This window comes from Typopeltis vanoorti, chromosome 22 (genome assembly GCF_054136105.1).
Source record: "Typopeltis vanoorti isolate ZY-2024b chromosome 22, IOZ_Tvanoo_1.0, whole genome shotgun sequence".
NCBI classification, from domain to species: Eukaryota; Metazoa; Arthropoda; class Arachnida; order Uropygi; family Thelyphonidae; genus Typopeltis; species Typopeltis vanoorti.
Window position 1 is genome coordinate 6,192,317 of NC_143570.1, and position 27,910 is coordinate 6,220,226.

General features: G+C 35.8%; 1 protein-coding gene across 4 annotated transcripts in view; it reads left to right on the top strand.

The window, feature by feature from the left end:
* The window catches only part of LOC150094133 (CBP80/20-dependent translation initiation factor-like), a 145,166-nt gene extending 117,597 nt beyond the window's left edge, over positions 1-27,569 (top strand). For 2 of the 4 annotated variants that reach the window (XM_090412239.1, XM_090412238.1), the window contains one exon: positions 22,119-22,340. In XM_090412239.1, the coding sequence (XP_090268365.1) occupies positions 22,119-22,322 (204 nt within the window). In that variant the 3' untranslated portion in view covers positions 22,323-22,340. Of the gene's footprint in view, positions 1-8,357; positions 8,441-22,118; positions 22,341-27,487 lie in introns of those variants that run through there. The other 2 variants (XM_090412241.1, XM_090412240.1) reach the window with 2 other exon arrangements.
* Positions 27,570-27,910: the final 341 nt, after the last annotated feature.

Consider the following 27,910-nt stretch of genomic DNA (forward strand, 5'->3'; position numbering starts at 1 on the left):
AATGTATCGAATTGAACACTGCAAGGACCTCATTAAAACTGCTCATAAGGATTCAGACTTCCTTGAAACGATCGTTACTGGTGACAGAACGTGGTGTTTTGAGTATGAGCCCGAAACAAAGCTCCAGATTGCTGAGTGGAGATCACCAGAAGAGAGGCATCTGAAAAAAAAAGTCGCTTGGAGAAGTCAAAAGTAAAGACAATGCTGATTTGTTTCTACGATTCCAAGGGCATTATCCACAAAGAATTTGTTCTGCCTGGCCAATCAGTCAATGGTGAGTTTTATCTCGAAGTTTTTAAGCGATTGATAGCGAGAATTCGTTGCGTATGGCATGAATATTGTGATGCAGTCAGCTGGTGACTTTTGCTCAATAATGCACCATCTCATCGTTAGAATATTGTGAGACAGTTTTTGAGCAAAAATCAAGTTTGTGTGTTGGATCACTTGCCGTATTCACCTGATTTAGCACCTTGTGACTTCTTTCTCTTCCCCCAACTTTATATGCTGATGAAAGGAAAGTGATATGACACTACTGAAAACGTTCAAGCGGCAGTAACCACGACCCTCAACAGTATCCCAAAAACCAATATAAAAAACTCATTTAACAAATTTATTGATCCTGCCAAACGCTGTATCAAAGCTGAGAGAGAGTATGTTGATTGAAATAAATGATTTGAATAATTATAATGGCCTGTGTTTTATTTTCTATCAAACGTTCGGTTTCTTTTTGGACAGAGGGAGTATAGTCATTCTCTTCCTTTTTTTTTTTCTAGCTATGTTTCTAATATCAAGAGATGAACTTATCAAGCACTTGTTTTCAAAATTTTGTAAGGATCACTTACATATGGTAGAAAACACTACTTAGCTAACTGCTTATTCAGCAGTCTGTAATTTCCTTCATGAGGTTTTGAAATTGAAGTACAGGAAAATCTCGCTTAACACGAATTCGATATGCACGATAATAAGTTAGCACGATTGAGTGAAATGATACTATTTCCCGCTTTAAGCGAGTGATTAATCAGTTAACATGAAATTTTTACATTATGAGAAATTTTAAATTAGGTGAGATTTTTTTCACCAATCTGCAGTGAGTGGAAAAGCTGGAAGCCATTAAGAGACATGAAAGTGGTGCTAGTAATTCAATGATTGTGCAAGACCTGGGATACAGTGAGTCTACAGTTTGGATTATATTAAATAAGAGCAAAGAATACAAAGTTGCTACTGCTTCTGTAAGCATGCAGATCACCCAAAATAGAAGCCATTGACTGATTGAGATGGAGCGTCTTCTATCATTCTGGATTGAGGATTATAACCAAAAAGAATACCTCTTAGTACAGGGAATATTCAGGCAAAAGGTCTCAATATTTTTACCTCGTTTAAAAGACACCAAATTTCAAGAGGAATGTGAAAGCTTTACTCTGAGTTTAGTTTGACTGTTTTAAAAATCGAACTGGACTGCATAACGTAAGAATAACTGGGGAATCTGCTAGTGCTGATAAAGATTCTGCGGCCAAGTTTCCTGAAGAATTGCAAAGCATAATTCAGGAGGGTGATTATGATGATCAGCAAATATTCAACGTAGACAAAATTGATCTCTTTTGGAAGCGTATGCTGACAAAAACTTCCCTAGCTAAACCTGAAGCATCTCAACCAGAAGGCGACTTTAAACTCAAGTCTTTGTTAGTTTATCATTTACAAAATCCAAGATCTGACATTATTGAAGAAATACAATTGGAAAAGAACTTGGATTTAATGACCTTGATAATGAAGATATGAGAAACTTGCTCAATTCCTATTCAGAACAGTTAAGCGAGAATGATGATGGGCCTGCTTGCTAGTGCATCAATAGGCAAAGTCTCATGGAATTGCACTTTATGAGCTTATGTATTTTTAAATGTATTCTTTTGTGTGTGGATGTAACACAGGCCGAAAGATCAAGTGTAATAATTCATTATGAACTGTTAATCACATTTATTCCATTCAGAACGATCGCTGTACACTGTCCAACATTTTAAGAGAGAATTAACTAATGGTGTTCTCCTTTCAATGAGAATTAATTCACTTTTTTTTTTGTTTGTTAAGTATAGTTGGTCTCAATATAGTAAGCCCATCAGACCACTGAAATAGTTATAGTGGACATTTGCTATAATGAATTCTTTCCCACTAGACCTAGTGAACTTTGGTAGAGATTTCTTGAAAACTGAACTTCCCATCATGATTCAAATTAATGCAACATTGCTGGCTTGGTCAGCCAAGTGGTTAGCATACCCACTCTCCAAAAAAAAAAAAAAAAAAAACAGGCTATAGATTTGAAACTAGCTCACGACATGAACATGGAAGATAAATTTCATCATCTGATTGGGGTCCCACTTTCTGAGAGCCTGAAAAACCTTATGTTTGGTCTCTAGAGGAGGATTTCTGGATTATGTAAAAAAAACCTACCCATGAAATTACGGCTACATAAAATAAAAAAAAATTAAACCTTAATATATACACTGCTTGGAACGGAATCAATGGACACCATAGTGTAAGAAAAAAACAGCCATGGCACTCACTTGAATAGATGTAGGACCTCCTTTTGCTGCAATGAATGATTGTAACAATCCTACAGGGCATACTTTCCACAAGTACAATAGCGATCTGTGGGAATTTTGGGCCATTTTTCCTGTAGGCATGTAATGAGGACTGTTATGGGATGGAGGTCCCTTAATTTCACCTGAAGTTAGAGTTCATCCCAAGATGATCAATAGGGTTGAGATTAGGACTCTGTGGCAGCCAGTCAAGTGTGGTGATGTTAATGTCCACAAACCACACAGTTATAGCAGAAGCAGCTTTATGACACAATACATTGTTTTGCTGAAAGAGACAGTGGTCATTTCTGTTGAAACACCACAAAGTAGGAAGCATTGCTTTGTCCAAAACGCTCAGATACCTCTCAGAGTTCACTGTTTGTGGCACCACAGAGGTCCGAGGCCAAACCGAGAAGACCAGGATGGCACTATCACACTGGTAAGAGATGTTCACCAGGCATCTACTACACCCACAACCAAATCTGCTTGGTAGAGTGTAGCATGATTCATCACTCCAAAACACAACTTTCCAAGCTTCCACAAGCTTGGGAGCATCATATTTCTTCAATTTATATGGCTACAAACGTGACTCGTTCTTGCCCATGGGAAGCAAGGTGCATTCATTCCAAGGTGACCTCTATTAAAAAAGAAAAAAAAAACTGAAAAAAAAAAGTCCAGACAAAAACTAATGGTATGACACTGTGTTAAATGTTACTTTAAAAAAATTTTTAAAAAAATTAATGGTCCCTATAGTGAAAATTTGTTTTATTTGTTTTCGTCGTCGTCTGACCAATCCAGGTATAGGCTTTTTATGTCCTGTTCCTGCTCTGCGGACGTCCAAGATTAAGGTAAAGTTGATCTTTCCACCTTAATCTTGGACGTCCGCAGTCTCTTCTTCCTGTAGGTTTATATTTATATGCTAATTTGGGGATCCTATTATTATTCATCCTTTCTATGTGGTGTAGCCAATTTTGCTGATGTTTTTTGTATCTAATCATTCTCTTATTTCATCTCAAATCAAGAATCTAAATCCAAGTTTCTTTGAAAGCACTCCTTTTAATTACTATTACTCTAGCACAGTTTTCCAAAAAATATCCTCGTATCCCTTTCAAAAGTTTAGTAACACCAGCATATTCCTTTTAGGCAGAGGCAATTTGGGAGAAGTTATAATAATATTACTATTATTATTATTATGAGACCTCCAGGGAGTCAAGGATTCATCGAGGGAGGCTATAAATCACCCAAGCCAGCTGTCATACCTTCCCTTAAATTCATTCGCACTAGATGCGCTCACTACCCCTAAAGGCAAGCTATTCCACTCACTCACTACTCGCTGGGAGAAAAACTTAACCCTTACCCCTTTCTAGACTGCAAATAAATTTAACTTCTATGAATGCCCCGTATTCTCTCCCCACCTTCCATATAACGAAAAATTTCATCAGATGATATCCTATAACACCCATTCAAAAATTTATAGCCCTCTATCATATCACCCCTCTTTCTTCTGTTAACTCTGCTAACCAGAGTCTGCAATCCACATGCTCGCAATCTGTCCTCATAATCTAAATCCCATAATCCAGATATAATCGTTGCACCCTTTCCATACCTTCTTTATCCCCCTGGAACCCAGGAGACCAAATCTGTGCACAGCCTTATAACGAGTCGAAGCCTCTTTATAAGGCTGTGCAAAAAGCCTTATAAAGAGGCAACATGATTTCCTTATCCTTACATGTCAAGGTTTGCTTCAACATCGCAATTATCCTGTGAGTTGTATTTGCAACTTTTGCTATGTGACCGCTGCACTTCAAATTCCTATCCACCAATGCACAAAGATCCCTTGCCTCCTCAGTTTCTTGTAGCATAATCCCACTAATATAATATGCTGCTAGAACTCTAATCACTCCAAAGTCCATGACTTGGGAGTGATTACACTTACTAACATTAAACTGATAGCCAGTTTTGTTTGTCCGAATTTCTAGCCTATTCAAATCATTTTGTAAGTGCTGACTATCAGTGCCATCCCTGATTGCCCTATCTATCTTCGCATCATTGGCAAACAATTGCACATCTGATGTTAAACCCTGCCTGATGCCATTAATGTAAAGATTGAACAATAATGACCCAAGGACTGAACCCTGAGGTATACCACTGGTCACCTTAAATCTGGCAGATTCACACTCTGTATCCAAGTCAAGCGTTTATTTTCCAATCCCATATTCTCCAGTTTATGCAACAGTCTTTTGTGTGGTATCTTATCAAATGCCTTAGAAAAATCCATTATCTTTATCCAACTCGGCCGTAACTTTGTTATAAAATATTCACTACCACACCAGAGATACTGATAGGTCAGTAGTTAGATGCATCAGTTTTTGCACCACCCTTGTACAATGGAGCTATCATACATTCCTGTGGTATCATTCCTGAGCTAATACTCAAGTTATGCAAACATGTGAAAGGCCTAGGCAATTTCGCTGAACATTCCTTTAGGAAATGGGCTGATATTCCATCTGTCCCTACACACAAATTCTTATCCAGGTTATGCAACAACTCTTTAACTCATTTTCATGAACCTCTAACTCTTCAACCAATGTAGCAATAGCACTGTGCACCATGTTACATACACCTGGTTGATATATCTTAGCAAAGTGAGCACTCATTAACTGAACAATCTCATTAGCGTCTGACACTCAGCACTATCTGCATTTAATAAGGTTATTCTTTGACATTCATTCTTTCTTTTGCATAGGCATCATGATAAAATTCTTTTGGGTTGCCTTTAGCTTGCACGGCCAATTTCTTTTCATCTTTTTTTTTTTTTTAGCTTTCTGCACAATACTCATTACTTTTTCTGGCCTGAGCTTTATATATTTCATAACTTATTCACCCTTATTCTTACAATATTCTTTTCATATCATCTTCTTGTGGGTCTCTAGCTTAATAAGGTTGCACATCCATTTCACTTCCAACCTATTCATTCTTCGAACACTACATTCAGGTATCACATTTAAGCCCTTTTTCAAAGATTCCCATGCATTGCTGACATTTCACCCATTCAGTAACTGATACCATGTGACCAAAGATGGTATTCTGCTAAGTTAATCATAATTTCCATCTTTGTAGTTCAGCATGTAACCAGTTCTAATTGGAACATCAATATAATTAGCTACTTCCCAGGAAAAAATGGCATGATCACTGTAATCAACTGGTGGTGGAAAATAATTACAGAGATTCTGCTTCATTCTTATCCTGAGATTTCTCCTCTACCCAATCAATGTTTGGAAAATTAAAGTCACCCATAATGATCATTCGTTTGGTACCCATAAGGCTAAATTGGTGATGCATTTCTTCATCCCCTGCAACTGAGCCACCAGGTCTGTAGCAAGACACCACCATATATTTCATTCTGTTAACCTCCACTTCACATAAGATAGACATAAACTACTGCTACATGGGACATTGTTTTCTTGTGATTCTACCAACTGGTAGAAGGACTTAAGTCATCTAATATCATTAGTACTACTCCTCATCTTATGCCATTCCTAAAAATAGTATACCCATTACACTCGAACTCACTTATCATATCTGATTCTGATAGCCAGGTTTCACTAATGCTAACAATCTTAGGCCACATCGTATTTAATAAAGCAACAAACTCAATCCCTTTGTTTCTAATGCTCCTGGCATTTGTGTATAGACATAATAAATTACCATCTGGCCTATTCTTATAATTAGATATGCAATCTATTTGGTCTTGCTCTAGAATTTTCTTTTTTCCCTCTCCAGACATACTTAAAAGGTTCAAACCCAAAGCATATTTTCCCACCACTTTTCCACATACATAACCGTGTTCAAAGACATTCATGTCTGCATACCACAGCTGAACTTTCACACACATTTTTCCCATTCCTCCCTTGATGATGTAGTTTCTCTGACTCTGCATTAGATCTCATACCAAAAAGTAATTTCTCTAGGCTCTTGATGCCAAATGAATTCAAGTGCAGGCCATTCAAGTGCATTATACAAGTCTTTTCTGCCATCAAACACACTCCACACATCTAAAAACTCGCATCCATTACTTCTACACAGCTTGCACATGACACCATTTGTTATTACTGTCATATCTGGGTTAACCTATAATTTTTACTCTCTCACATTTCTTTTTTGCTTCTTCCAACAGACCTTTCATATCTTCTTTCATACTATATTTGTCATTACTTAAATTATTAGTACCTACCAGAACAACCATCTCTTTTACTTTTCTTTTTTGCTTTTCAATTACATTTGTCATATTTTTCATTTTTGCCCTCTGGAAACTAGATGTATTTTTAAAATGTGTGAATGATCGACTGCCTCACTTGTTTATTTCTACTAGATCTTATGTTTTCATGCTCTATAGTCTAACAAATTTACTTGTTTTATGACTGTGCCAGTTAGACTATACACTGAGTACAAGATTATAAGATTTTAAACTAAAGACAAAGCAGATTTATTTAGCATTCCCCACTTCTGTTAAGCTTTACCGTTAATTAGCTGTGGCTTGATTATTGAACACCTAAACTTTATCTTATGCAGGTTGGAAATTTTCAGGATAGTGCATTGACAGAATCAGTCCAATATGCTGGTCACAAACTGTTTAATTAAATCAAAAAGGAATATTTACAGTTTGATTCACATGAACATTTCTTCTCGGCTATTTTCTGTCCACTGTTGGACAAAGGCCTTCTCCAGTTCCTTCCACCTTTCTCTGTTCTTGGCAATAGTTGACTAATTTTTCCCAACAAAATTTGACGATTCATCACTTCACCTTCTTTTAGGATGTCCTCGGCCTCATTTCTCTTCTTTTGGAATCCACTTCGTTAGTATGATGGTCCATCACTCATCTTCTCTTCTGGATAGATGTCCAGCCCATTTCCATTTTAGTCACTTGTGGTGAAGAATGATGTCAATGATGTCAGGTGTTTTGCTTTTTATGTAATGCCTAGCATTAAAGATTTATGTGATGACTGGAAGTATACACTGGTTAAATGCCTTCCTTTTTAAACAAAGTAAGACATTATTGTGTTGAAAAATGCTTTTCCATTTTCTAAATGCACTCCAGGCAAGTTGAACTCTACAATTTATTTCCTTTTGGATTCCACAGTTTAGATCAATAAGATGACTTAAGTATGTATATGAAGAGACTCTTTCCAAGAAATTGTTTTCTATTATTATGTTTTTTGGTGTTGCAAAATGATTTTAGTTTTTTCTCTGTTTATTTTTAGACCAACTTTTCTGCTTTCATGATATAGGTTTTCTATCATTATATTAAGGTCTACTGGAGTATTTGCAAAAATTATGATCTCATCTGCATATCTTAGGTGTGTTAAGTTTCTGTTATTAATTTTTATACTAAGATTTGTCCAGTTTATATTATGAAATATTTATTGAAGCTGCTGTAAAGATTTTGGGTGATAGAAAGGCTCCTTGTCAGACACCTTTTTTCAATTGATATTTTATTGCTACTCGTGTGAAGTTGGATTGTTGCTGTTGCAGTGTGGTATATTTCATGTAGGAGATCTATATATTCTCCAGGAACTCCCTGATTCTGGAGTGCTTTGATTATTGCATTAGTTTTGATGGAGTCAAATGCTTTTTCATAATGAATGCTAAACAGAGAGGCGATTGGTTTTCTTCTTATTTTTGTATTATTTGTTTTACTTGCATGAATATGAACAATCATGTTAAAGCCTTTACGGAATCCTGCTTGTTCTGCTATTTCTATTTTTTTTTTTTTTTTTTTTTTTCTAGTGTGCTGCATTGAGTCATAAAATACTTCTATCTCCTCACCATAGTGGGATGAGGTGGGAGCATATATTTGGATGATCCTGATTGTAAGTTTGGAGTTTATTTTAAGTGTGTGATTTCTATTATTCTTTCATCTGTATAATTAAATTCTTCTATAAGGTGTGTAATTGTTTTCTTAATTAGGAATCCTACTTTGTATTGTCCTTTAGTTTTCCCATAATAGTATAAGGTGAAAATTCTAAGACAAGTGACACTTCTCTTTCAATGACTAACAATGGACCTAATGTGACAGCAGACTCAGGTAAGAGAAGGTGAAAACCCTAAACCCCATTCCTTCTTGACATGTTGCCTTATATACGACAGGACTTCCATTGTATGTATGCATGCATGCATGCGTTTCTTGAAATTTTCATATATGGTCGTATTGACTTTCAGATATGATGACGTCATACTTCATGCATCTTTTGAAATTGCCATATATGTCAATTCTTAGCATTACTTACAGATTAAACATGAGTTAACAGCGTTACATGATGACGTCATTCGGCACATCATTTTAATAAAGGCTCATGGTTAAGTTATTACAAATAAAAGATTATTATAGACGAAAGTAACATTTCTCTAAGTGCAATCTCCTTGTAAAAACATGTAAAAGCAAACATGATAAGTTACATAGTTACATATCATGAGAGATTTTACAGTATGTCATTCAAACTTGAAATAAATTGTAATTTATTTCAAGTTTGAATTTAATTTTAATTTATTTTAATTTATTACAATGTCATTCAAACATTGTAATAAATTACAGACACATGAAACTTTTTTTATAGTAGAGTAGGAAATGATTGTGAGACATACAAAAATATTTTGGGAAAATTTGGAGAAAAGAGCAAAGCTAATAATAATGGCAAATATCTGTTGGATTTCTGCTCAGGACATGGACTGGTTATTACTAACACCATGTTCCAACATAAAAATGTGCACAAATTCACATGGAGAGAAGAGGCTAGGAATAAGAAAAGTCTCATTGACTATGTTATAGTGATGTTTTCTCCCTGGTGCAGGACACCAGAGTGTACAGAGGATTTGAAATTGGAAGTGATCACTATTTAGTCTTGAGCAGGATAAAATTGAATTTCATATTGAAAAGAATAACATGTAAGAAAGTTTTAAAGCGAATAAAAGTTGAGCAGCTCTCAGATGTGAACTGTAGACTAAAATACAGAAAGATTATTGAAAAGAAAATGAAAGAGTTTGAGAACAGGAATCAAACCTTGGAGATTCGGTGGCAAACTCTGAAGGAAACATTGATTGATTCTGCCAGAGAGGCATGTGGTGAGGTTGTGTGCAAGGATAGAAAAATCAGAACTCCCTGGTGGACACAGGAAGTTAAAGAGGCAGTGAAGGAAAAGAAGAAAGCATATCAAAAGTTCCTGGCAAATAAGTCAGCTTTTACTCTTACAGAATACAGAGACAAATGTAAGAAAGCTAAACAGTGTGTAAAACTAGCTAAACAAAAGTCATGGGAGGACTTTGGCAAGAATATAGAAAATAAATATCAAGAAGGTGGCAAAATATTCTGGAGGTTGTTGAAGAAGCTTAGGAATGGAGGAAAGAGTGCCGTAAAAGGAATTAGAGATGATAAAGGTGAAATGAAAACAGGAGAAAAAGATATCCTTGAAGTATGGAGTAATTACTTTGAAAAACTGCTAAATGAAACAAGCAGTGATGACAGCACAGTGATAAAAAACACTGACCAGGCATGCAGTCAGGAATACATATCCATACTTGAAGTAGAAAAAGCCATCAAAGGCTTGAAATGTGGAAAGGCAGCAGGAGTAGATGATATTCGACCAGAAATGCTGAAGTATGGTGGTATAAGAGTCTTACAGTGGCTGCACTGCATAGTTCAGAAAGCTTGGACAGAGGGACGAATTCCCGATGATTGGAGTAGAGCTCTCATAGTACCCATATATAAAAAGGGAAATAAAACTGAATGTGAGAATTACAGAGGTATTTCCCTACTGAGTGTTCCTGGCAAGATCTATGCAAGTATACTTGAGAAACGGTTGAGAAGAATTGTGGAAGAAAAACTTGGTGAAGAACAAGCTGGATTCAGGCCGAATAGAGGCTGTCAGGATCAGATCTTCACTTTACGACAAATAGTCGAGAAAGCATGGGAATATAACAAAGATCTGTATTTAAGTTTTGTCGATTTGGAAAAGGCATATGACAAGGTGCCAAGAGAGAAGCTATTCAATACGCTGCAGTTATATGGTGTCAATGGGGCATTATATCAAGCAATACTTAGTCTTTATTTGAGTTCTAAGTCAGCAGTTAGAATTGAAGGAAGTACAGGAAGATGGTTTAATGTTAAATCTGGTGTGAGACAAGGATGTACATTATCCCCTCTGTTATTCATTATCTATATGGATCACATTATGAAGGAATGTGGTATTAAACCTGATATCAAAATTGGAGATGTTAATGTCAGCTCTTTGCTTTATGCGGATGATGTTATACTTCTAAATAAATCCGCTACAAGTCTGCAGGATTCTCTGACTAAATTGAATAGCTGTTGTAATAGATATGGTATGAAGGTCAGCAATAAAAAGACAAAGACAATGAAAATAGGCAGAATCATTGAAAATGTCAACTGTGTTGTGAATGGAGAACCTGTGGAACAAGTAAAACATTTCAGCTACTTAGGCACAATTTTTACTGAAGATGGTAAACTAAATATAGAAATAGACAACAGAATCAGCAAAGCTGGTATCGTGGGAAGTCAATTGAATAAATTCATATGGAATAAGAAAGAAATTAGTCGGAACACTAAATTAGCTGTATACAAGACTGTGTTCAAACCAATTTTAACTTATGGATCTGAGAGCTGGGTCAGAAGTAAAACACTTGACCAAAGACTAGAGTCTGCAGATATGAGAGTCCTGAGAAAGATTAGAGGCGTGAACAGATGGCATCAATGGCAATATCATATTAAAAATGAGGATATTAGGAAAGAACTTGACATTGTCAGCATCCAGGAATGCGTTAGCAGAGCTAATCTCAGATGGTATGGTCACTTAAATAGAATGGGAGAGGAAAGATTAGCAAAACAAGTGTTCTCTGCCAGGTTGGCAGGAAAACGACCCAGAGGATGACCAAGATATAGGTGGATTGATACGGTACAAAGTGCCTTAGACGATAGAAATATAAGATCTGATAATGTTGGAGTCTTGACAAGTAACAGACTGATTTGGAGGAAAATTGTAGATAGGAAGTTAGTAATGATGTAATTTTTTTCATGTAGTACTGTCATATCCTGTACACCCCTTGAGGGTACATGGCAGGAATTTGATGATGATGATGATGATGATGAAACTTTTTTTTTAGTTATATGAATATAATATGAATACAGTAGATTTAATAGAGATATTTAATGAAATTTAGGAGCATTCTGACCCACATGGTTCAAACTATTCAAATTTAAAGTTTAATGCAAACTGTTCGAACCACATAGTTGAAATGTGATTGTGCCATCAACCAAATGCGAGATTGGTTGATAGCTCTAAAGATTTTGCTGGATATGTAAAGGGTACATTGCATAAATGGTAGCATTCTTGCACCAATGCAAACAAGAATAGTGGTGGCCAAGAGACATTGTTCAGGATTTTACATGAGAGATTACACGAGATGTAGTGTGTGTGTGTGTGTGTGTGTGTGTGTGTGTGTGTGTGTGTGTGTGTGTGTGTGGATTCTCTACCAAGGAAGAATGAATTGTGGCATGGAAGCAAGAGGATGTCCAGAATGTGTGTTTTATGTGCAAGTACATGATATGTGAAATGTGCTGGAAGTGGGAAAATTAAGTGAATGTGAAATAAAATGCCTTTCACAATTAACATTTGGAAAATGTTAATTGTGAAAGGCATGAAATTGAGAGTGTTGTAGATAATAGAGTTGAAGAAGTGAACAATGGCAAAAGAAACATGAATGAGAGTATGAAAGAGGCGTTTGAAAGAAACAGTAGGGCAGCGTGCAAAAGACAACAAGAGAGTGTGGCTGACAAGGTACAGAGTGTGAATGTCAGTGAGAAAGTAATTCAAGACTGAAAGCAGAGTTGGTGAAGATGAGGCAAGGGATGAAGCAAATGCATAGTGAAATGAAGAGAATTATTAGATATGCATGAAAAGAAGAGCAAGGAAGACTGGAATAAAAGATAGCCAGTGAAAGAGGGAACAAATTCAAGAGCTGTTCTGTATGGGGATTCAATTATTAGAGATGTGTGTGAATGAGGAGGTGCATAAGGTTTGTTTTCGTGGAGATAGAATGATTGAAGCATTGGATATGAGGACTAAGTGAACAAATGAGATGGTAGTATGAACAAATGATTTGGTTTGTAACAAGGAGAATATAAGAATTGGATATCAGGAGGTTGTTGAGTGAAAGGTAATGTGTTGTCTGAGTATGGTAGTGATGAATTGAGACGGCAAACAAAGATTATGAATGGTATGTTAGTGGAGCATGCATGAAAAGAAGAGCGAGGAAGATTGGAATAAAAGATAGTGAAAGAGGGAACAAATGATTCAAGAGTTGTTCTGTATGGGGATTCAATTATTAGAGATGTGGTGAATGAGAAGATGCATAAGGCTTATTTTCCTGGAGATAGAATGAGCAGAATGATTGAAGCATTGGATATGAGGAGTAAGTGGACAAAAGAGTTGGTAGTACATGTGAGAGTTGGTAGTACATGGATTTTATGTGAGAGAGACTTTTGCTGGAAGGCAGAGTAATGACTAGCAAGAGGTGATGTGGAAGAATAGGAAAGTAGAGTAGGAGAGTTGTGAGTGGCATGAGTGAAGGGGAGAGAGAAGGAATGCAAGAACACAAGATTGAAATGGGGGGGGGGATCAGGAAGCCACTGTATGAGAAGTGGATGTACACATGGACAAGAAAATATTGAGATGGCCAGGGAGGTGAGAGAAACATTTAGGCCTTGGAGGGATGTAGGATCAGCAGGAATGGAGAGGAATGGCTGGAAGGGTCATGGTATGGAGGAATTACATCTGAGAGGTGGTGGGACTTGTTATAAAACTGAAATGAGCTATTATGCTTGTTTACAAATACCCAAAGTAATCAAAATAAAAGGAATTTTTAATTATGATAATATAATTTGAAATGAAGAGACAGCATCTGGGGACAAAGAGAATGAATTTCTTGATCTTTTGAGAGAACTACCTTAGGTAGCACATAACAGAGGATATGCAAGGATCATAGGATTTGATTCTCTTCAGAGGATGTTACAATAACATCCTCTGAAAAAAATCAATCAATCATATCTTCCTCCAGTTTGATGATCCCATTCTTACACGTCTTTATAGGGCCAGCCATATAAGGACTTATGTGAGAAAGGGATATATGTGTGGTGATTATGACAAACTCAGTTGATGGCTTGTAGCTATATCATGGAATGAGAATTAGATGGAAAGGAGGTCAGTGTTGCTTGTGTCCAGCTCAGGAACTATGTGGCAGATGCAGTGTCTGAATGCACCAAAGGTCAGGAGATTACATATGGTAAATGGGAAATGGATGAAAGAAGGTTGCATGAGATGTATAAAGGGTAGGTAAGAAAGGTGACTCACCTACTCTTTATGCATCTTAGCAAATTGCAGTATGTGCAGCAGTTAGCTAACAGGTTCTTTCGATAATGTGGCCAGTAGAAGAAAGAATGATTATGGACGGAAATGGTAGAATGATAACCACTAAGGAGGATATAATTGAGATGTTAAATAAGCAATTCCTAAAGATAATTCATCCTTGCAAAAGAAACTTAATGTAGAACTTGAGAGCAGTGGAGAGGGTGGTACCACTGATGGTGAGTGAGTATATGAGGAACTAAATAAACCTGATGTTAACAAGACTGTAGCACTTGATGATATATCATGATGAGTTTTAAGGGAATGTTCCAGGGAGTAAACATCTATTGTTAACTCCTGAACAACCGGTATCTTTTTTAACATGGGTTTGATTGTGCCAAGTTCTTAAGGAGTGGAAAGAGAACAAAATTGTTCTACTTCATAAGGCATGTGATAGGACTAAGGTTTCAAATGGTGCCAGTCTGTTTGTTGGGAGTTGTGGCTAAAGTGTTAGAGAAGTTAGTGATGACTAAGATTCAGAATTGGGTTATCAGCAACATTCTCTTTGATGGACATAATGGGCCTACTTAAGGAAGATTGTGTTTCAGTGATCTACTTATTCATTATAACAAGATGACAAGTGCATTGGACAGGGAAGATACATACACAGTGGTATATTTAGATTTTTCAAATGCCTTTGATACATTGCCACATGATAAGTTGGTACTTAAAGTAGAATGGATGGGATTAGATATTAGATGAGTGTATTGGATGTGAGACTAACTGTCCAATAGGTATCAGCAATTTGTGTATGAGGGTGCAATATCCCAGGTGAGGAAAGTTCACTAATAGTGTGCCCCAAGGATCTTCTTTGGGACTGTTGCTGTGTAACCACCATATTAATGATATTGATGAAGGTTTGCATGGTGAGATGCAGTTGAGAAATAGAACAGAAGTTGTAGCTTGAAAAGACTTGATGAATGGGTAAGTGCATAGGGTTACCAGTTCATGGCTACAAAGTGTAAGGTTTTAAAATTTGGAAAGCAAAGATGGGATACAGAGTTTAAGATTAGTGGAGATATCTTAGAAGAGGATCCCTCATCTCAGTGGAGATGAGGGATCTTGGGATGATGGTGGATAGGGACTTGAAATTTCGGGGACAATTTTTGCTAAAATTTGTGTGGACAACAGAATAGTTTATGGCAATGACGTGAATGTGATTCCATTGAATAAGGCTTTGATCAGACTGCACATGGAGTCAAGACTTTCTCTCACACATCTCATCATACCATGCCTTAAACACATTTACTGTCTCTGCACTCACCACACTTTTAGGCAATGCATTCCAATTAACCTATTACTCTATGAAAGAAGCTTACTCCTCCTCCTTAATCAGCTTCCACAGATGGCTTTTTCTTCTCCCCATCTGCATCCATTCTATGAAAAATCTCATCCACATACAGATTTGGTCACCTGATTTTCAAAAATACGAAGAGATGTTGGAAATGGTCTCGATAATTGACCAAGGTGGCTTTTACTCTGGAATGTTGAGTATGGAAGATAGGCTGAGTGAATGCAAATTGCAGAGTCTAATAGATATAGGAGGCATGCATGTGAGGGAAACATGCTGGAGAAAAAGTTACTAAGGAATTTTTAAGAGATTAATGTGGATGAGATTTTTCATAGAATGGATGCAGATGGGGAGAACAAAAAGCCATCTGTGGAAACTGTATAAGAAGGAGGAGTAGGTTTCTTTCATAGAGTAATAGGTTAATTGGAATGCATTGCCTAAAAGTGTGGTGAGTGCAGAGACAGTAAATGTGTTTAAGTCATGGTATGAAGATGTATGTGAGAAAGTTGACTTTCTCACACACATTCAACTCCATAGAGTGAATGCGTGTCATTCCATGGAGGTTCGATGATTATAATAATAATAAAAGCAATTACAAGAAACATAACAAAGAAAATTGTGGGAAAACAAAGGAAATTGCCAGAAATAAAAGATGAAAAATAACACAAAAGCAATTGTTAAATTGTGAATGAAACTATGTTGTGTAATTTATTTTTTTCATTCACATTTAACATTGCTTGTTATATATTAATCATGATTTGTATAAAAATTATTTATTGTTCCTTAATTAAGGATTACTATTTAAATGTTTATTCTAAACTTAACCTACTATTAATTTATTAAATAATAATATGTCTAGAATTTATGATAACTAAAATATATATATAAAGTAACGAAAAGTGTTATTATAAATAATTGTATACGTAATGAAAAAGCTGATTAAGTAGCTCAAATATTCTGTTTATTCTTATTTGTAAAAAATTTAACGTTATGTAATCACTTATATAGTAGTAGAGCGTTGTATTACATTAGCGAAATGTTTGCGTTCATTGGTTGTCATGGACACGCATGAAATAAACAAGCACGAGTCGAAGAGTGCGTGACCTTGGAACCAAAAGGAGAAAGGAGGGACAATAAGAATTTTAATGAGAGAAAAGGGGAGAGTTTTGCGAAGCCTGAAGGAAGGTAGGATACAAGCAAAGAAGTGAAAGAAAATTATAAATTCTTTAGGGCAGAAATTCATGAGAATAGTCTTTAGAAGTGAGCAAAAACGTAGTGAATCATATACTCAGCTCTAAGTGAAATCAGCTGTTGTTGCAGAGGAAAATTGATGTCGTAATCGGATAAATAAAGAACTGGACATTCAATGGGAAATTCTGATTAGTTCCAGTTAGTCTAGGATTACGTCTTAATTCTATGTTGCCCTGGGAAGAATTATAATGAATTTAACTAGTTGGAGAAAAGTAAACAAGGAAAGATATCAGTACCTTATTGCTGTTGTTTAGAGTAGTGAAGCACGATTAACAGTAGTTCAGTTAAAGCGTTGGAGAATTTTATTTAATGTGTTCCGCTAGCTTAAATAAGTTAATTCATAAGTGTGCTCACAATAAATTGATGGATTGAAGATTGTATCTGGTAAGAGTAGTCATACATGTTTGTTTATTCTAACATTAACTATAACGTATCTTCGAAGTTCAAGGTCCGAAATAAGATTGCTTGGAATATTGTCTACCTTGATTAGTGCCTGCTGTGAATTTAAACATTAAGTACAACTGATAGATATGTGCAGACTGATCAAATGAGAAGTTTTTGTTTTATTAACTTGAGTTAAGAAAGCTTGTAATTTTGAAGCTGTGAATTGTATGTTAAAGTTTAGAACATTGAACTGGAATGAGTGACTTAGCAAGATGTATTAAGTTATTTGTATTGTTTCATTTAAAAGTAGAATTCTTGTATTTGTTATATATCATATGTTAAATGTTTTATTTTGTTAATCTAAATATTGTGTTTGCCTGAATTCCCTTTTATTGCACCGTTCATAAAAAATTCGGATCTTGTGGGTGCCCCAAGTAGAATAGTAAATAATTCGGCCTAATTATTATTATTACTATTATTACGGGCAACTCCAGGGAGTCATTAGACTCATCGAGGGAGGCCCCAAATCATATTCATCACAACTATTTGACATTCATACAGTATCTATCATACCTCGCCTTAAACTCATTCACTGTCACAGCATCCACCACAGACTCAGGGAGCGCATTCCACTCATTCACTACTCTAAAAGTAAACAACCCAGCTCTAACACCTTTATTAACCACACTATTGCCCAGTTTCCATGGATGTCCCCTAGTCCTCCCACAACCAGCCCTGTTCTCAAAAATATCTTCTGAATTAATTTTATAGAAACCCTTCAGTAATTTGAATGTCTCAATCATATCTCCCCTCCTCTGCCTATCAACCAATTTTTGCAACCCTCAAATCCTCAACCTGTTCTCATACGGTTCATTCCACAGACCTGCTATCATCTTGGTCACTCGCCTCTGGATCCTCTCCACCTCCTCCCCATCAAGAAGAAACCTAGGTGACCAAATCTGAGCACAGTAGTCTAGATGGGGTCTTATCAAGGCTCGATACAGAGGAACAATAACCTGCTTGTCTCTGCTTGTCAACGTATTCTTCAGCAACCAAGTGATTTGATGAGTTGTTTTGGTCACTTTTGCAATGTGTCCCCTAAATTTCAATTCCTTATCTACCAACACTCCTAAATCTCGTGCCTCATCAATTTCCTGGAGCAGGGTTCCACCAATGCAGTAAACTGCCGCCAATCTTTTCACCCCAAAATGCATAACCTTACATTTTGCCACATTAAACTGACATCCATTCTCCTTAGCCCAGACCTCCAATCTATCCAAATCATCCTGCAAAATTTTGACGTCATCTGCATTCACTATTGCCCTACCCAACTTCGCATCATCCGCAAACAAATGAACTGTTCCTCTCAGATCATTTCCTATATCATTTATGAACAAATTAAACAGCAGTGGTCCAAGAACAGATCCTTGTGGCACACCACTAGTCACAGGCCGTCTTGTGGACTCTACTCCCGAGTAAACCACTCTCTGATATCTCTCCGTCAACCACCCTCCTATCCATCTCACCAACCCTATGTCCATTCCCATATGCTGCAATTTACTGATTAGAATTCCATGTGGAATCCTGTCAAAGGCCTTGGCAAGGTCCAGTAGAATCACCGTAAACCCATTACCCTTATCCAGTTCAGCTGTCACTGTGTTATAATATGTGAGCAAGTTACTGAGGCATGACCTACCCGTCACAAAACCATGCTGTCCCCGATACAGTATCCCATTTTCTTCTATCCAATCTTGTATTTTCCTCTTGACTATTTTCTCTAAGACCTTGACAATGATTCCTGATATGCTAATCGGTCGGTAATTTACAACAGCAGTCTTGGAACCACCTTTATGCAGTGGAACTATTTTCCCCTCTTTCCACCCGCTCGGGACTAACCCAGACCCGAGACTCAAATTAAACAAAATGGTCAAGGGTACTGACAATTCTTTAGCTGCTTCTCGTACAACACGAGCTGGTATACCATCCAATCCCACAGATGTATTGAGGTTATGCAATAGACTACTCACCTCCACTTCATTAACCACAATTCCCGTATAATCTACTGGTTTATTCGTTTCTGCAATGTCACCACCTGGATGATATACTTTTGCAAAGTGCTCACTCAGTAACTCAACTATCTCAACTGATTCAGTTACCTCCCTACCATCGGCATTCTTTAAAATCAATCTGTCATGTACATTTTTCCTTTTACTTGCTACATATCTAAAAAACTGTTTAGGATTCTCTTTAGCCTGCATGGCCAATGTTCTTTCGTAATCCTTTTTTGCTTTTCTTACCACACTCGTCACCCTTCTGGCCTGCGCTTTATACCGTTCATGTGCCTGCCGGTCACCCTTCTCCTTAAATTCCCTCCATAGTTGTTTCTTTTTTTGCAACTCAAGCTTAATGGTGTTATTCATCCATTTAACCCCTACTTGATTTATTATTCGGACTCTAGGTATATAGTCAGCCATTGTTTCATGCAAGCACTTCTTAACTACCTCCCATGCACTATCAACTTCTGGTCCTTGCAGTTGTACATGCCATGGCACTGAACCAATCAAACTCCTAAGTTTGTCATACTTTCCAGCCCGATAATTCCACATGTACCCTGTCTTAATTGAAAATTCTACACCTTTAGCCACCTCCCAAGTTAAGACCCTATGATCACTCTCACCGATTGGTGGCAATGTGGTCATATTTGTTACAGCCAAATCCTTAGATGTAATTACTAGGTCAAGCCCTCTCTGACCCCTAGTATTTTCCATTACATGCTGTCGCAGATAGTTATCCCTTAATAACCGCATAAAATCCAGTTCCTTCCTCCCGTGTGTCCTCTCCTCACTCCAATCAATGCGACCATAGTTGAAATCTCCCATAATAATCACCCACAATAATTGAGAAGACTGCTAACTTAATTAAGAATTGATCCTACTGTTTTATATAGACTAATCTAAAAATAGGGTGGCGCAGTATAATTATAAATTTCCCTACTTTTGGATCGGTGATCAATTTGCAATTAGTTGTTTTATTAATAAGAGTGACTTGAAACAAGATGGCAGATTATAACACAACATGAAAATAGAACGTCACGACACAATCGAGAAAAATATAACAAAGGAAATTGAAAAAAAAAAAAAAAAGAGTCATGAGAAGTAGAACAAAAGAAATCAGAGGAAACAGAACAAAGGAAATGATGGGAAATCATACATTAGTTCAGTAATGACAGAACGAAGCAATAGCATGAACTATAGATAGAGGCATACAAAGTGACAACATGAAAAAGTAAAAATGCAAACAATAATAGTAGGCCAAAGGAAAGAACTAGAAGTATGAAAAATGATAATCCAGATTTAATATTTAAATTTCAAAATGTTATGCTAGCTTAATGTCACTTACCTAAAAACTTCATAATAAAGTAAATCTATACAGTCTGTACCTTAAAATCAAAAATAACCTGAAAACTTCAGTAGTTGGTCCCTTGTCATCTCCATTTACAATGAGGAACGGAACAGAAATGATGAATATTAGTCAGCCTGAGAGGAAAAGTGATACATAGCTGTTGTGAATGTCTGCGTGATTGAACACAGACCCAATGATGTGTAGCTGGCATAAATCGATACTGTTCTCTTAGAGCTATAAATTAAAGAAATATAGTACAATATATAGTATTTCTTTAATTCAAAGTTAGTTATGACATTTGTTTGGGTAGCAGCTCATTTGTGTTTTGAAGATTCTTTATAAGATATATTATAATTCTTTATAATCAAAATTATAAAAAATTCTAAATTTCTGATTTCGAATTTTTTACCTAAATTTTCAATTTTAATTGTAAAACCTAAATTTTTATAATCAGTATGTGTATTGATAATAGTTCATTATGATTTTAGGTAAGTGACTTTAATTTAAAATAATGTAATACCCTTTGAAATTTACTAGATTTTTATATATTCCACGCTCTTCTAGTTTTATGTCTTGTATTATTGTTTGCATTTGTACTTTTTTTTTCATCTTGTCATTTTGTGTGATTTGTGTATAGTTTCTCTTGTGTCCTCAATGCATAATTTCTTGCCATTTACTTTTCCCACTTCCTTTATTATATTTCCTAGCAAATTTTACAATTTTCTCTTGTAACATTTGCTAGGAAATTCAGTTTGCTATAATGAAGTTTTTCAGCTTTTTCTGTTTGCAGTTAGTGAGCAATGTTTCCATGGGACTTAGGCAGTGACTTTTCCATAGTTCATTAATAGTGCATCATTTTGTTATAGTGTTCACTTTAGTACGTTCTATAGCCCCTCCGCCCAATTTTCAGTTCCACGTGGATGCTAAAGGTATTTCTGAATGTGTTACTTATATTCTAAAAAAATCAATTTAACAGCCACTTTTATCACGCTTATTAAGCTACATCAATTTGGTCTTGCACAACATGGAATGGATGCAAGTCATGGGCTCCTTTGGTTAAATACCAAACTACTACACAGAAGAACATTTAAATCTAAATATTTACTTAAACAAAAAGTTCAGGAGCCTTATATAATATACCACTAAATCTCAGCCATAATAATAATAAACTTTCTTCATCCACAGTCTGGGAAATTGTTATATTAAATTCTTTAAAATATTTAATTTACCTATAATAATATTAATATAATTAATAAAACTTGATTACTTTAATGCAGTATAAAAATTCTATTGGAATTATACTAATACTTTTTTATATTTCTTAATAGTATATTGTTTTATTCTTAGATGATAGGCATTCTTTGCCAGCAGTGCTATTCACTTAATTTTGAATGCTCACAGTTTTGGTTCCTTTATACTGATGCTTGGTAAAATGTATAATGAATGGAAATTAAGCTAATTTCTATTCTCACTGTGTAACTGTTTCACTACTAGCTACTTAGATCACTTTATTATCCCATTATATTGTTGAAATGCATGCAAATTATCCTCTAGCTATGTGCACATTAATCCATAATGCAGTTTATCTACTAAATGGTTCAATCAGTATACAAACATGATCATATTATTTTATAATTTTTATGTGACTCTTAAATTTAATTATAAATAATATAGTATACATATTTTATTCCATAAAATAATTATTTACTTTAAAATGACACCCATTGCATATGATTGTATTTGCAGTTGACACTCCATGGAAAGGAACTGGAAATCTGTGACACCAACTGCTTGCAAGACGTAATTCTTAAACTGAGGAAAAAAATAATAGATTCTTCTTGCAATACCGAATCTCAGACTATATTATTAAGGACACTAGAACTGGTTGTTAGTGACTGGAAGCCACTTCCATCTCATGTAAATGAGTTTTACAAGAATTATTCAAAATAAATTACATTATAAAGACTTTTTCCATATGTTTGATAATTAGTATTCAAAAATAAATTTCGTTTAATTCTTTTGCACATTGTATGCACATTAATTTTTCAAGAATTCTAAAAAATATTAACTATGGAGAATAACACTAAAATAACTGGTTTTAAAATGTACACATTACAGTTTATTTTCTTTTGAATCATCAAAGAAAATAATAGCACAATAACTTGGAAAGCAATTTAGATCTGTTGCAACTACATTCTCAACATACAATTTTATATATTGATATGCCTATTAGCAACTTTGCATATATTCTCAGTGAACTCATATTAAACCATATTCTAGAGGAAACTACCTTAGAGTGAAAAAGTATAGGCAGAAGTTGAAGTGTAATTCTCTCTTCCCACAGAGAAAATAGTAAGTATTTGGTACAATATACCACTAGGTATTAGATGAATTTCATCAAGTGTAATGCTATCTCTTTACAGCTTATATTTGCCAAAGTCATGTTTGGCCTCCAGAACATTCTTACAGTTGTTTATTTTCTTCCCTACTTAGGAGATAAAATAAATTGAAAGAATTCCACCAGGTAATTAATATATCATAAGGATCATTAAGCAGTTCCACATAGTACACTCGGGCAAACCAAATGAAAATTAACTTTAGAAGACTTCAGGCTCAGCTAGTGAATAATTTCATTATTTCTAAGCAATGAGTGATACTGATAGGTTGTAGTCACTGAAGAAGTTCATGTATCAAAGAATCCATCACCATATATTTCATGTTCTCTCCAACTCATGAACTTCCTGATCCATATCACAAATATACATGATTTTAGTTGAAACCGCAATGATGTCCAATTCCAATCTTCAAAGCCACATCTATCCTTAACCAGAACTCAATTATCATTTGTCTTGATTACTACACATCTCAATTTTCTGCTTTCCATCTCATAGATCAGTATTTGTGCACATGTTCATTCTGTTATTCGAATACTAGAACATTTCCAGTCTAGAATCTACTCTTTCTGATCTTTATTGGTAAATGTCCTCTCTCATTTTTACTGGCTCTGCTGCTTTTCTACTGCCACCTATCTTTCTGATTTTTTTTTTATTTTCTTTCTTTAAATATGAACTTTGCTGGTGTTGACATTCCTGATAGCAATGTCATTTTCCTTAATGATTTTAACATTCACAGCTTCAACTTTTTGTTTCTTTCTCCTCGGTTACACTCAGCTCTTGCAGATAAACATTTTGAGGTATTCGATATCATAAATGAACTTAACTGCACAAATACTTACCAGAATACCACATAATCCTATTCACTCTCCAAATACTGGATCTTTTCTTCAACATGACCTTCTGCAGATGTTCACTGTCTTCTAAGAAGTTCAGATCATCCGTTTTTTTTTCTTTTTCTTTTAACACTTGGTTTCTTTTCTAATCCAAATTTTCAGTCTTCATTTCCTTGAATAGGTGATTGCTTTCAGTCACCTATTCAAACAGTTGCACTGATTGCATCACTAACACAAATCCTATAGGTATAAAACATTTAGCCTCCGTAGCACAGTTGATATAGACAAAGCCCGTTGGTCGGAAAGACCTGGGTTCGATTCCTATTAGTGACATGAGGAACCTTTATTTGGCCTCTTTTGATGAAAGTGAGTTAGCTAGTCTCATACCAAGGTAGGGGGGGTTTTTTCACCCAGAAACTCAGGTTTTTTGTCTCCAAGAACAGGCAGACTGGCCCCGTGAACACACGCATCTACAGACATAGGACACTCCGGGAGGCATATGGCTAATCACCTTATCCTCAAGTTGCGGTTGCAAAGTCCAAGAATAGTTGGAAGGTTGTGGGTGCTTGAGTGTCTGCTAGGACCACTGATGATGATGATGATGATGATGATGATAAAAACGTTTATTCTTTGTCATTTAACAAATATGCCAAAGTTATTTAAGACCATAGAAAGTATTCCCCCCTTCCCACTCCCAGTAATAAATTAAATTAAACTTAGCAAGAAATTATATTCTTGTTTAATCCCTATCCAATTGTAAGCAAAGTATGCCCATGAAGTATTGTCATGACTAGGCTACTTGTATATAGAGGCCAATTACTTCATGGTGATTGCCTTAGTATCCGATAATGCAAAGCACACTTCCTTTCAGATGTGTATAACACTGTGCATTATAGGAAGGGCCACCATCCAGACCAATTCTGATCTTTATTGAGGTAATGTTCAGGTGCAGAGGTAACTTTCCAAAAACTGAGTGGTCTACAAGATCACTCTAAGTCTCACTGAGTGACCCTAAAGGATCACTAACTAGACTCATCACTCATGACCTGAGAGAGTTAGCCAGATCCAGAACGCTGCAGTTAAATTAATGCAGAAATCATATATTTCCTATATACAAATAGTGAAAAGGTGTATCACCTTATTATTAAAATATTCTGGATTACAGATTATTTTTTTTTCCTCCCCACACTTCCTGTAATTTATAACTAAACTTGCAAGAAATTATATTCTTGGTTAATCCTTTATCCAAATGTAAACAAAGAAAGTTTGCATGTGAAGTGTCATAAGGCAAAACACAGGCAAGCTGGCTCCATGAACACACGCATCTACAGACATAGGACATCGATTGCCTCAGTATCCCATAATGCAAAGCACACATCCGAAAGGATGTGTGCTTTGCATTATGGGATACTGAGGCAAATGATGTGAAGTCATTGGCCTCTGTAGGAAGGTCAGTTTTTAGTTTAATTAAATCCTGTTATCTATTGCACCATTTGTAGAAGTAAGTTGTAAGTGATATCAAATTTCAATACTGAAATCTAAGCACACAAGTGAGATCCTAGATATATGTACACTAAGTGGACAAAATATTAGATAGGGGTTATGGGAAGTTGACACTGGCGTCTCCCGTTCAGAGTGAAACATACCCAAACCAAATGCAGGTGATAATAGGCAGACATCAAGGCTTCCCAACAGTGTATCACAATCAATAAGCATGGGTAAATGTGGCAATCTCAGCAACTTTGATTGTGGACATATTATTGGAGTAAGACAGATGGGTCATTCTATTGCCCAAGTGGTAAGAACCCTAGGATTCTCGAGGGCAACTGTATCGAGGGTCTACCATGAGTATACCATCAGTGGACCTAACAATGAGCAAATGGTGACTGACAACACACCATTGATGACCCGGGTTGATGTAGACTATCCATGCTCATACAGATCAACTGCAGCACAAATCACATTCAGTTTCAATGTTGGAGATCCAAGCTACATCAGCAAGAGCAAGCAAACGGTAAGGCATACCCTGCATACCATTGGCTATGGGAGTCGATGCCTTAATTATGTACCACTGTTGACAGCTCGTCGTTGTGCCTCGCCTGGTGTCGGGGCCATCAAAATTTGTGTGGGCTGATGAATCCCATTTTCAGTTGTACCAAGCTGACTGGAGGCTGCGGGTGTGGTGTCAACTGCATGCAGCCATGGCCCCCAGCTCTGTGATGGTTTGGGGAACTTTCACATGTGGCATATTAGGTCCTTAGTGTGTCTGGAGAAGTCTTTAAAATGCTGCACGCTACCAGAATGTGTTGGCTGATTACCTACACACTTTCATGGCCTTCATGCAGCCGACAGTCTGTTTCAGCAGGACAATGTTTGCCCCACTGGGCTACAACTACCCAGGAATGGCTTGAGGAACACTCATTTGAGTTTGGGACCATCCATTGACCTCCAAGGTCCCTGGATTTAAATCTGATCAAATCTCTCTGGGATGCCATAGGGCAGTGGTGTTCAACCTTTTTTACTACGCGAGCTACTTTTCTATAAAAAGTTATTCGCCGATCTACTCTCTTATATAAATCACGTTCCCTGAACCTGATATCTGATTATGCACAAATAAACAACTAAAAAAATACACAACTAAAAACTTTGTATTTAAAAAATTTATCACTTTTAATTATTTTAATACAACAAAAAAAAACAAATATATTGAAATAAAATATTTATTTCTCTGTTTTGGAAAACCAAAGTTAGAAAAAACAACAGATTGATTACAAACTCACAAGTTACAGGAAATGCTGGTTGATTTAAAAAAAAAAAAAAAAAAGTTAATGTGAAATTTGGCATTGTTTGGACCTCGCAATATTTTCATAGTCAAGTTGATATGAAGAAGTGGCCAATCGCAGACAATCATCCAAATTATCATTTGTAATTTGGTTTCTTAATTGATTTTTTATGATGGTCATATTTGAAAAAGTGGAGTCTGACAAGTATGTCAATCCGAAACATGACAGAATTTTTCGTGCAATATCAGTTGATATTGGTAATTTTTCCTGTGCATATTCCAAATGAGACTTCATTGTTTATTGATTTTAAATGTAAATTATTGTGAATATTTATTATCTCAAGTTCTACTTCAGCTTGGTTTATATCAAACAGCCCACTAATTTTATTTGAAATTTCTGTGATGTTCAAGTTTTCTTGAAATGGATTATTGATAAAAGATACAATCATTTTAGTTTTATTAAAATCTTTAAATCTTGAATTTATTTCTTCCTCAACTAATTCTATTTCACGAATAAATTCTTTTAAATCATAGCAAAGCATTTCTTGATTTTGTTCAAAAAATTTTAATAAATATGGGAGATGTCTAAATTCGCGGTCATTTATATTTTTCTTTAATAAAAGTAAGTGTTGTTGGAAAGTTTTTATTGAACTTAACATGTCAATTAAATTTTTATCTCTACCTTGTAACTCTAAATTTAAATTGCTTAATTTCATACAGAAATCTACTAAAAATGATAAGTGTAACAACCATCTTTTATCACTCAATTGTGGATAAATATCTCCTTTTTCATCAAGAAAATTTTTATATCGTTAATTAATACAAGAAATCTTTCTAAAAATTGACTTCTGCTGAGCCAGCAAACATTATTGTACAACAGACGTTTCCTATCATCATCTGCCTGTAATTTAAATAACCGCCATTGCAGGGCTTTTCCTCGAAGAATTTACAATTTTAAATGTAATATTCAAAACATCTTTTGTGTTTAATCTTTTACTATGCAGTACTTGTTGATGAATAATACAGTGTTACATTAAAAAATTGGATATTTGTCATCGTTTTTACATAATGAAATGAAGTCTGATTTATAACCTATCATTGCAGGAGCACCATCAGTAGTAATAGACACAAGTTTAAAAAGCGGAAGTTCGTGTTGTTTCACAAATTCATCAAATGCCGGAAAAATGTCTTCTCCCCTAGTCCTTCCCAATAATGGTATAAATTTTCAAAAGTTTTCTTTACTTGAATAATCTTGAAATACCATGCGAATAAATACCATTAACTGAGCAATATCAGTGAAGTCGTTTGATTCATCAAATTGTAATGAAAACGCAACACACTGGTGAATGTTGGGCATTAGGCCTGGAAACTTTTCTCCAGCAATTGGAACTCTTCCTTTCGGCAATTTGAAACCTTGTCTGCGGCCTAGAAGTAGTCTCTCTCTAGTGACATCTCGAACCGAGAAGCTCCTTTCTGGAAGCGGGAAACTCCACTCTTGAGCAACGTGGATCCGTGCAGTCTCTCTGA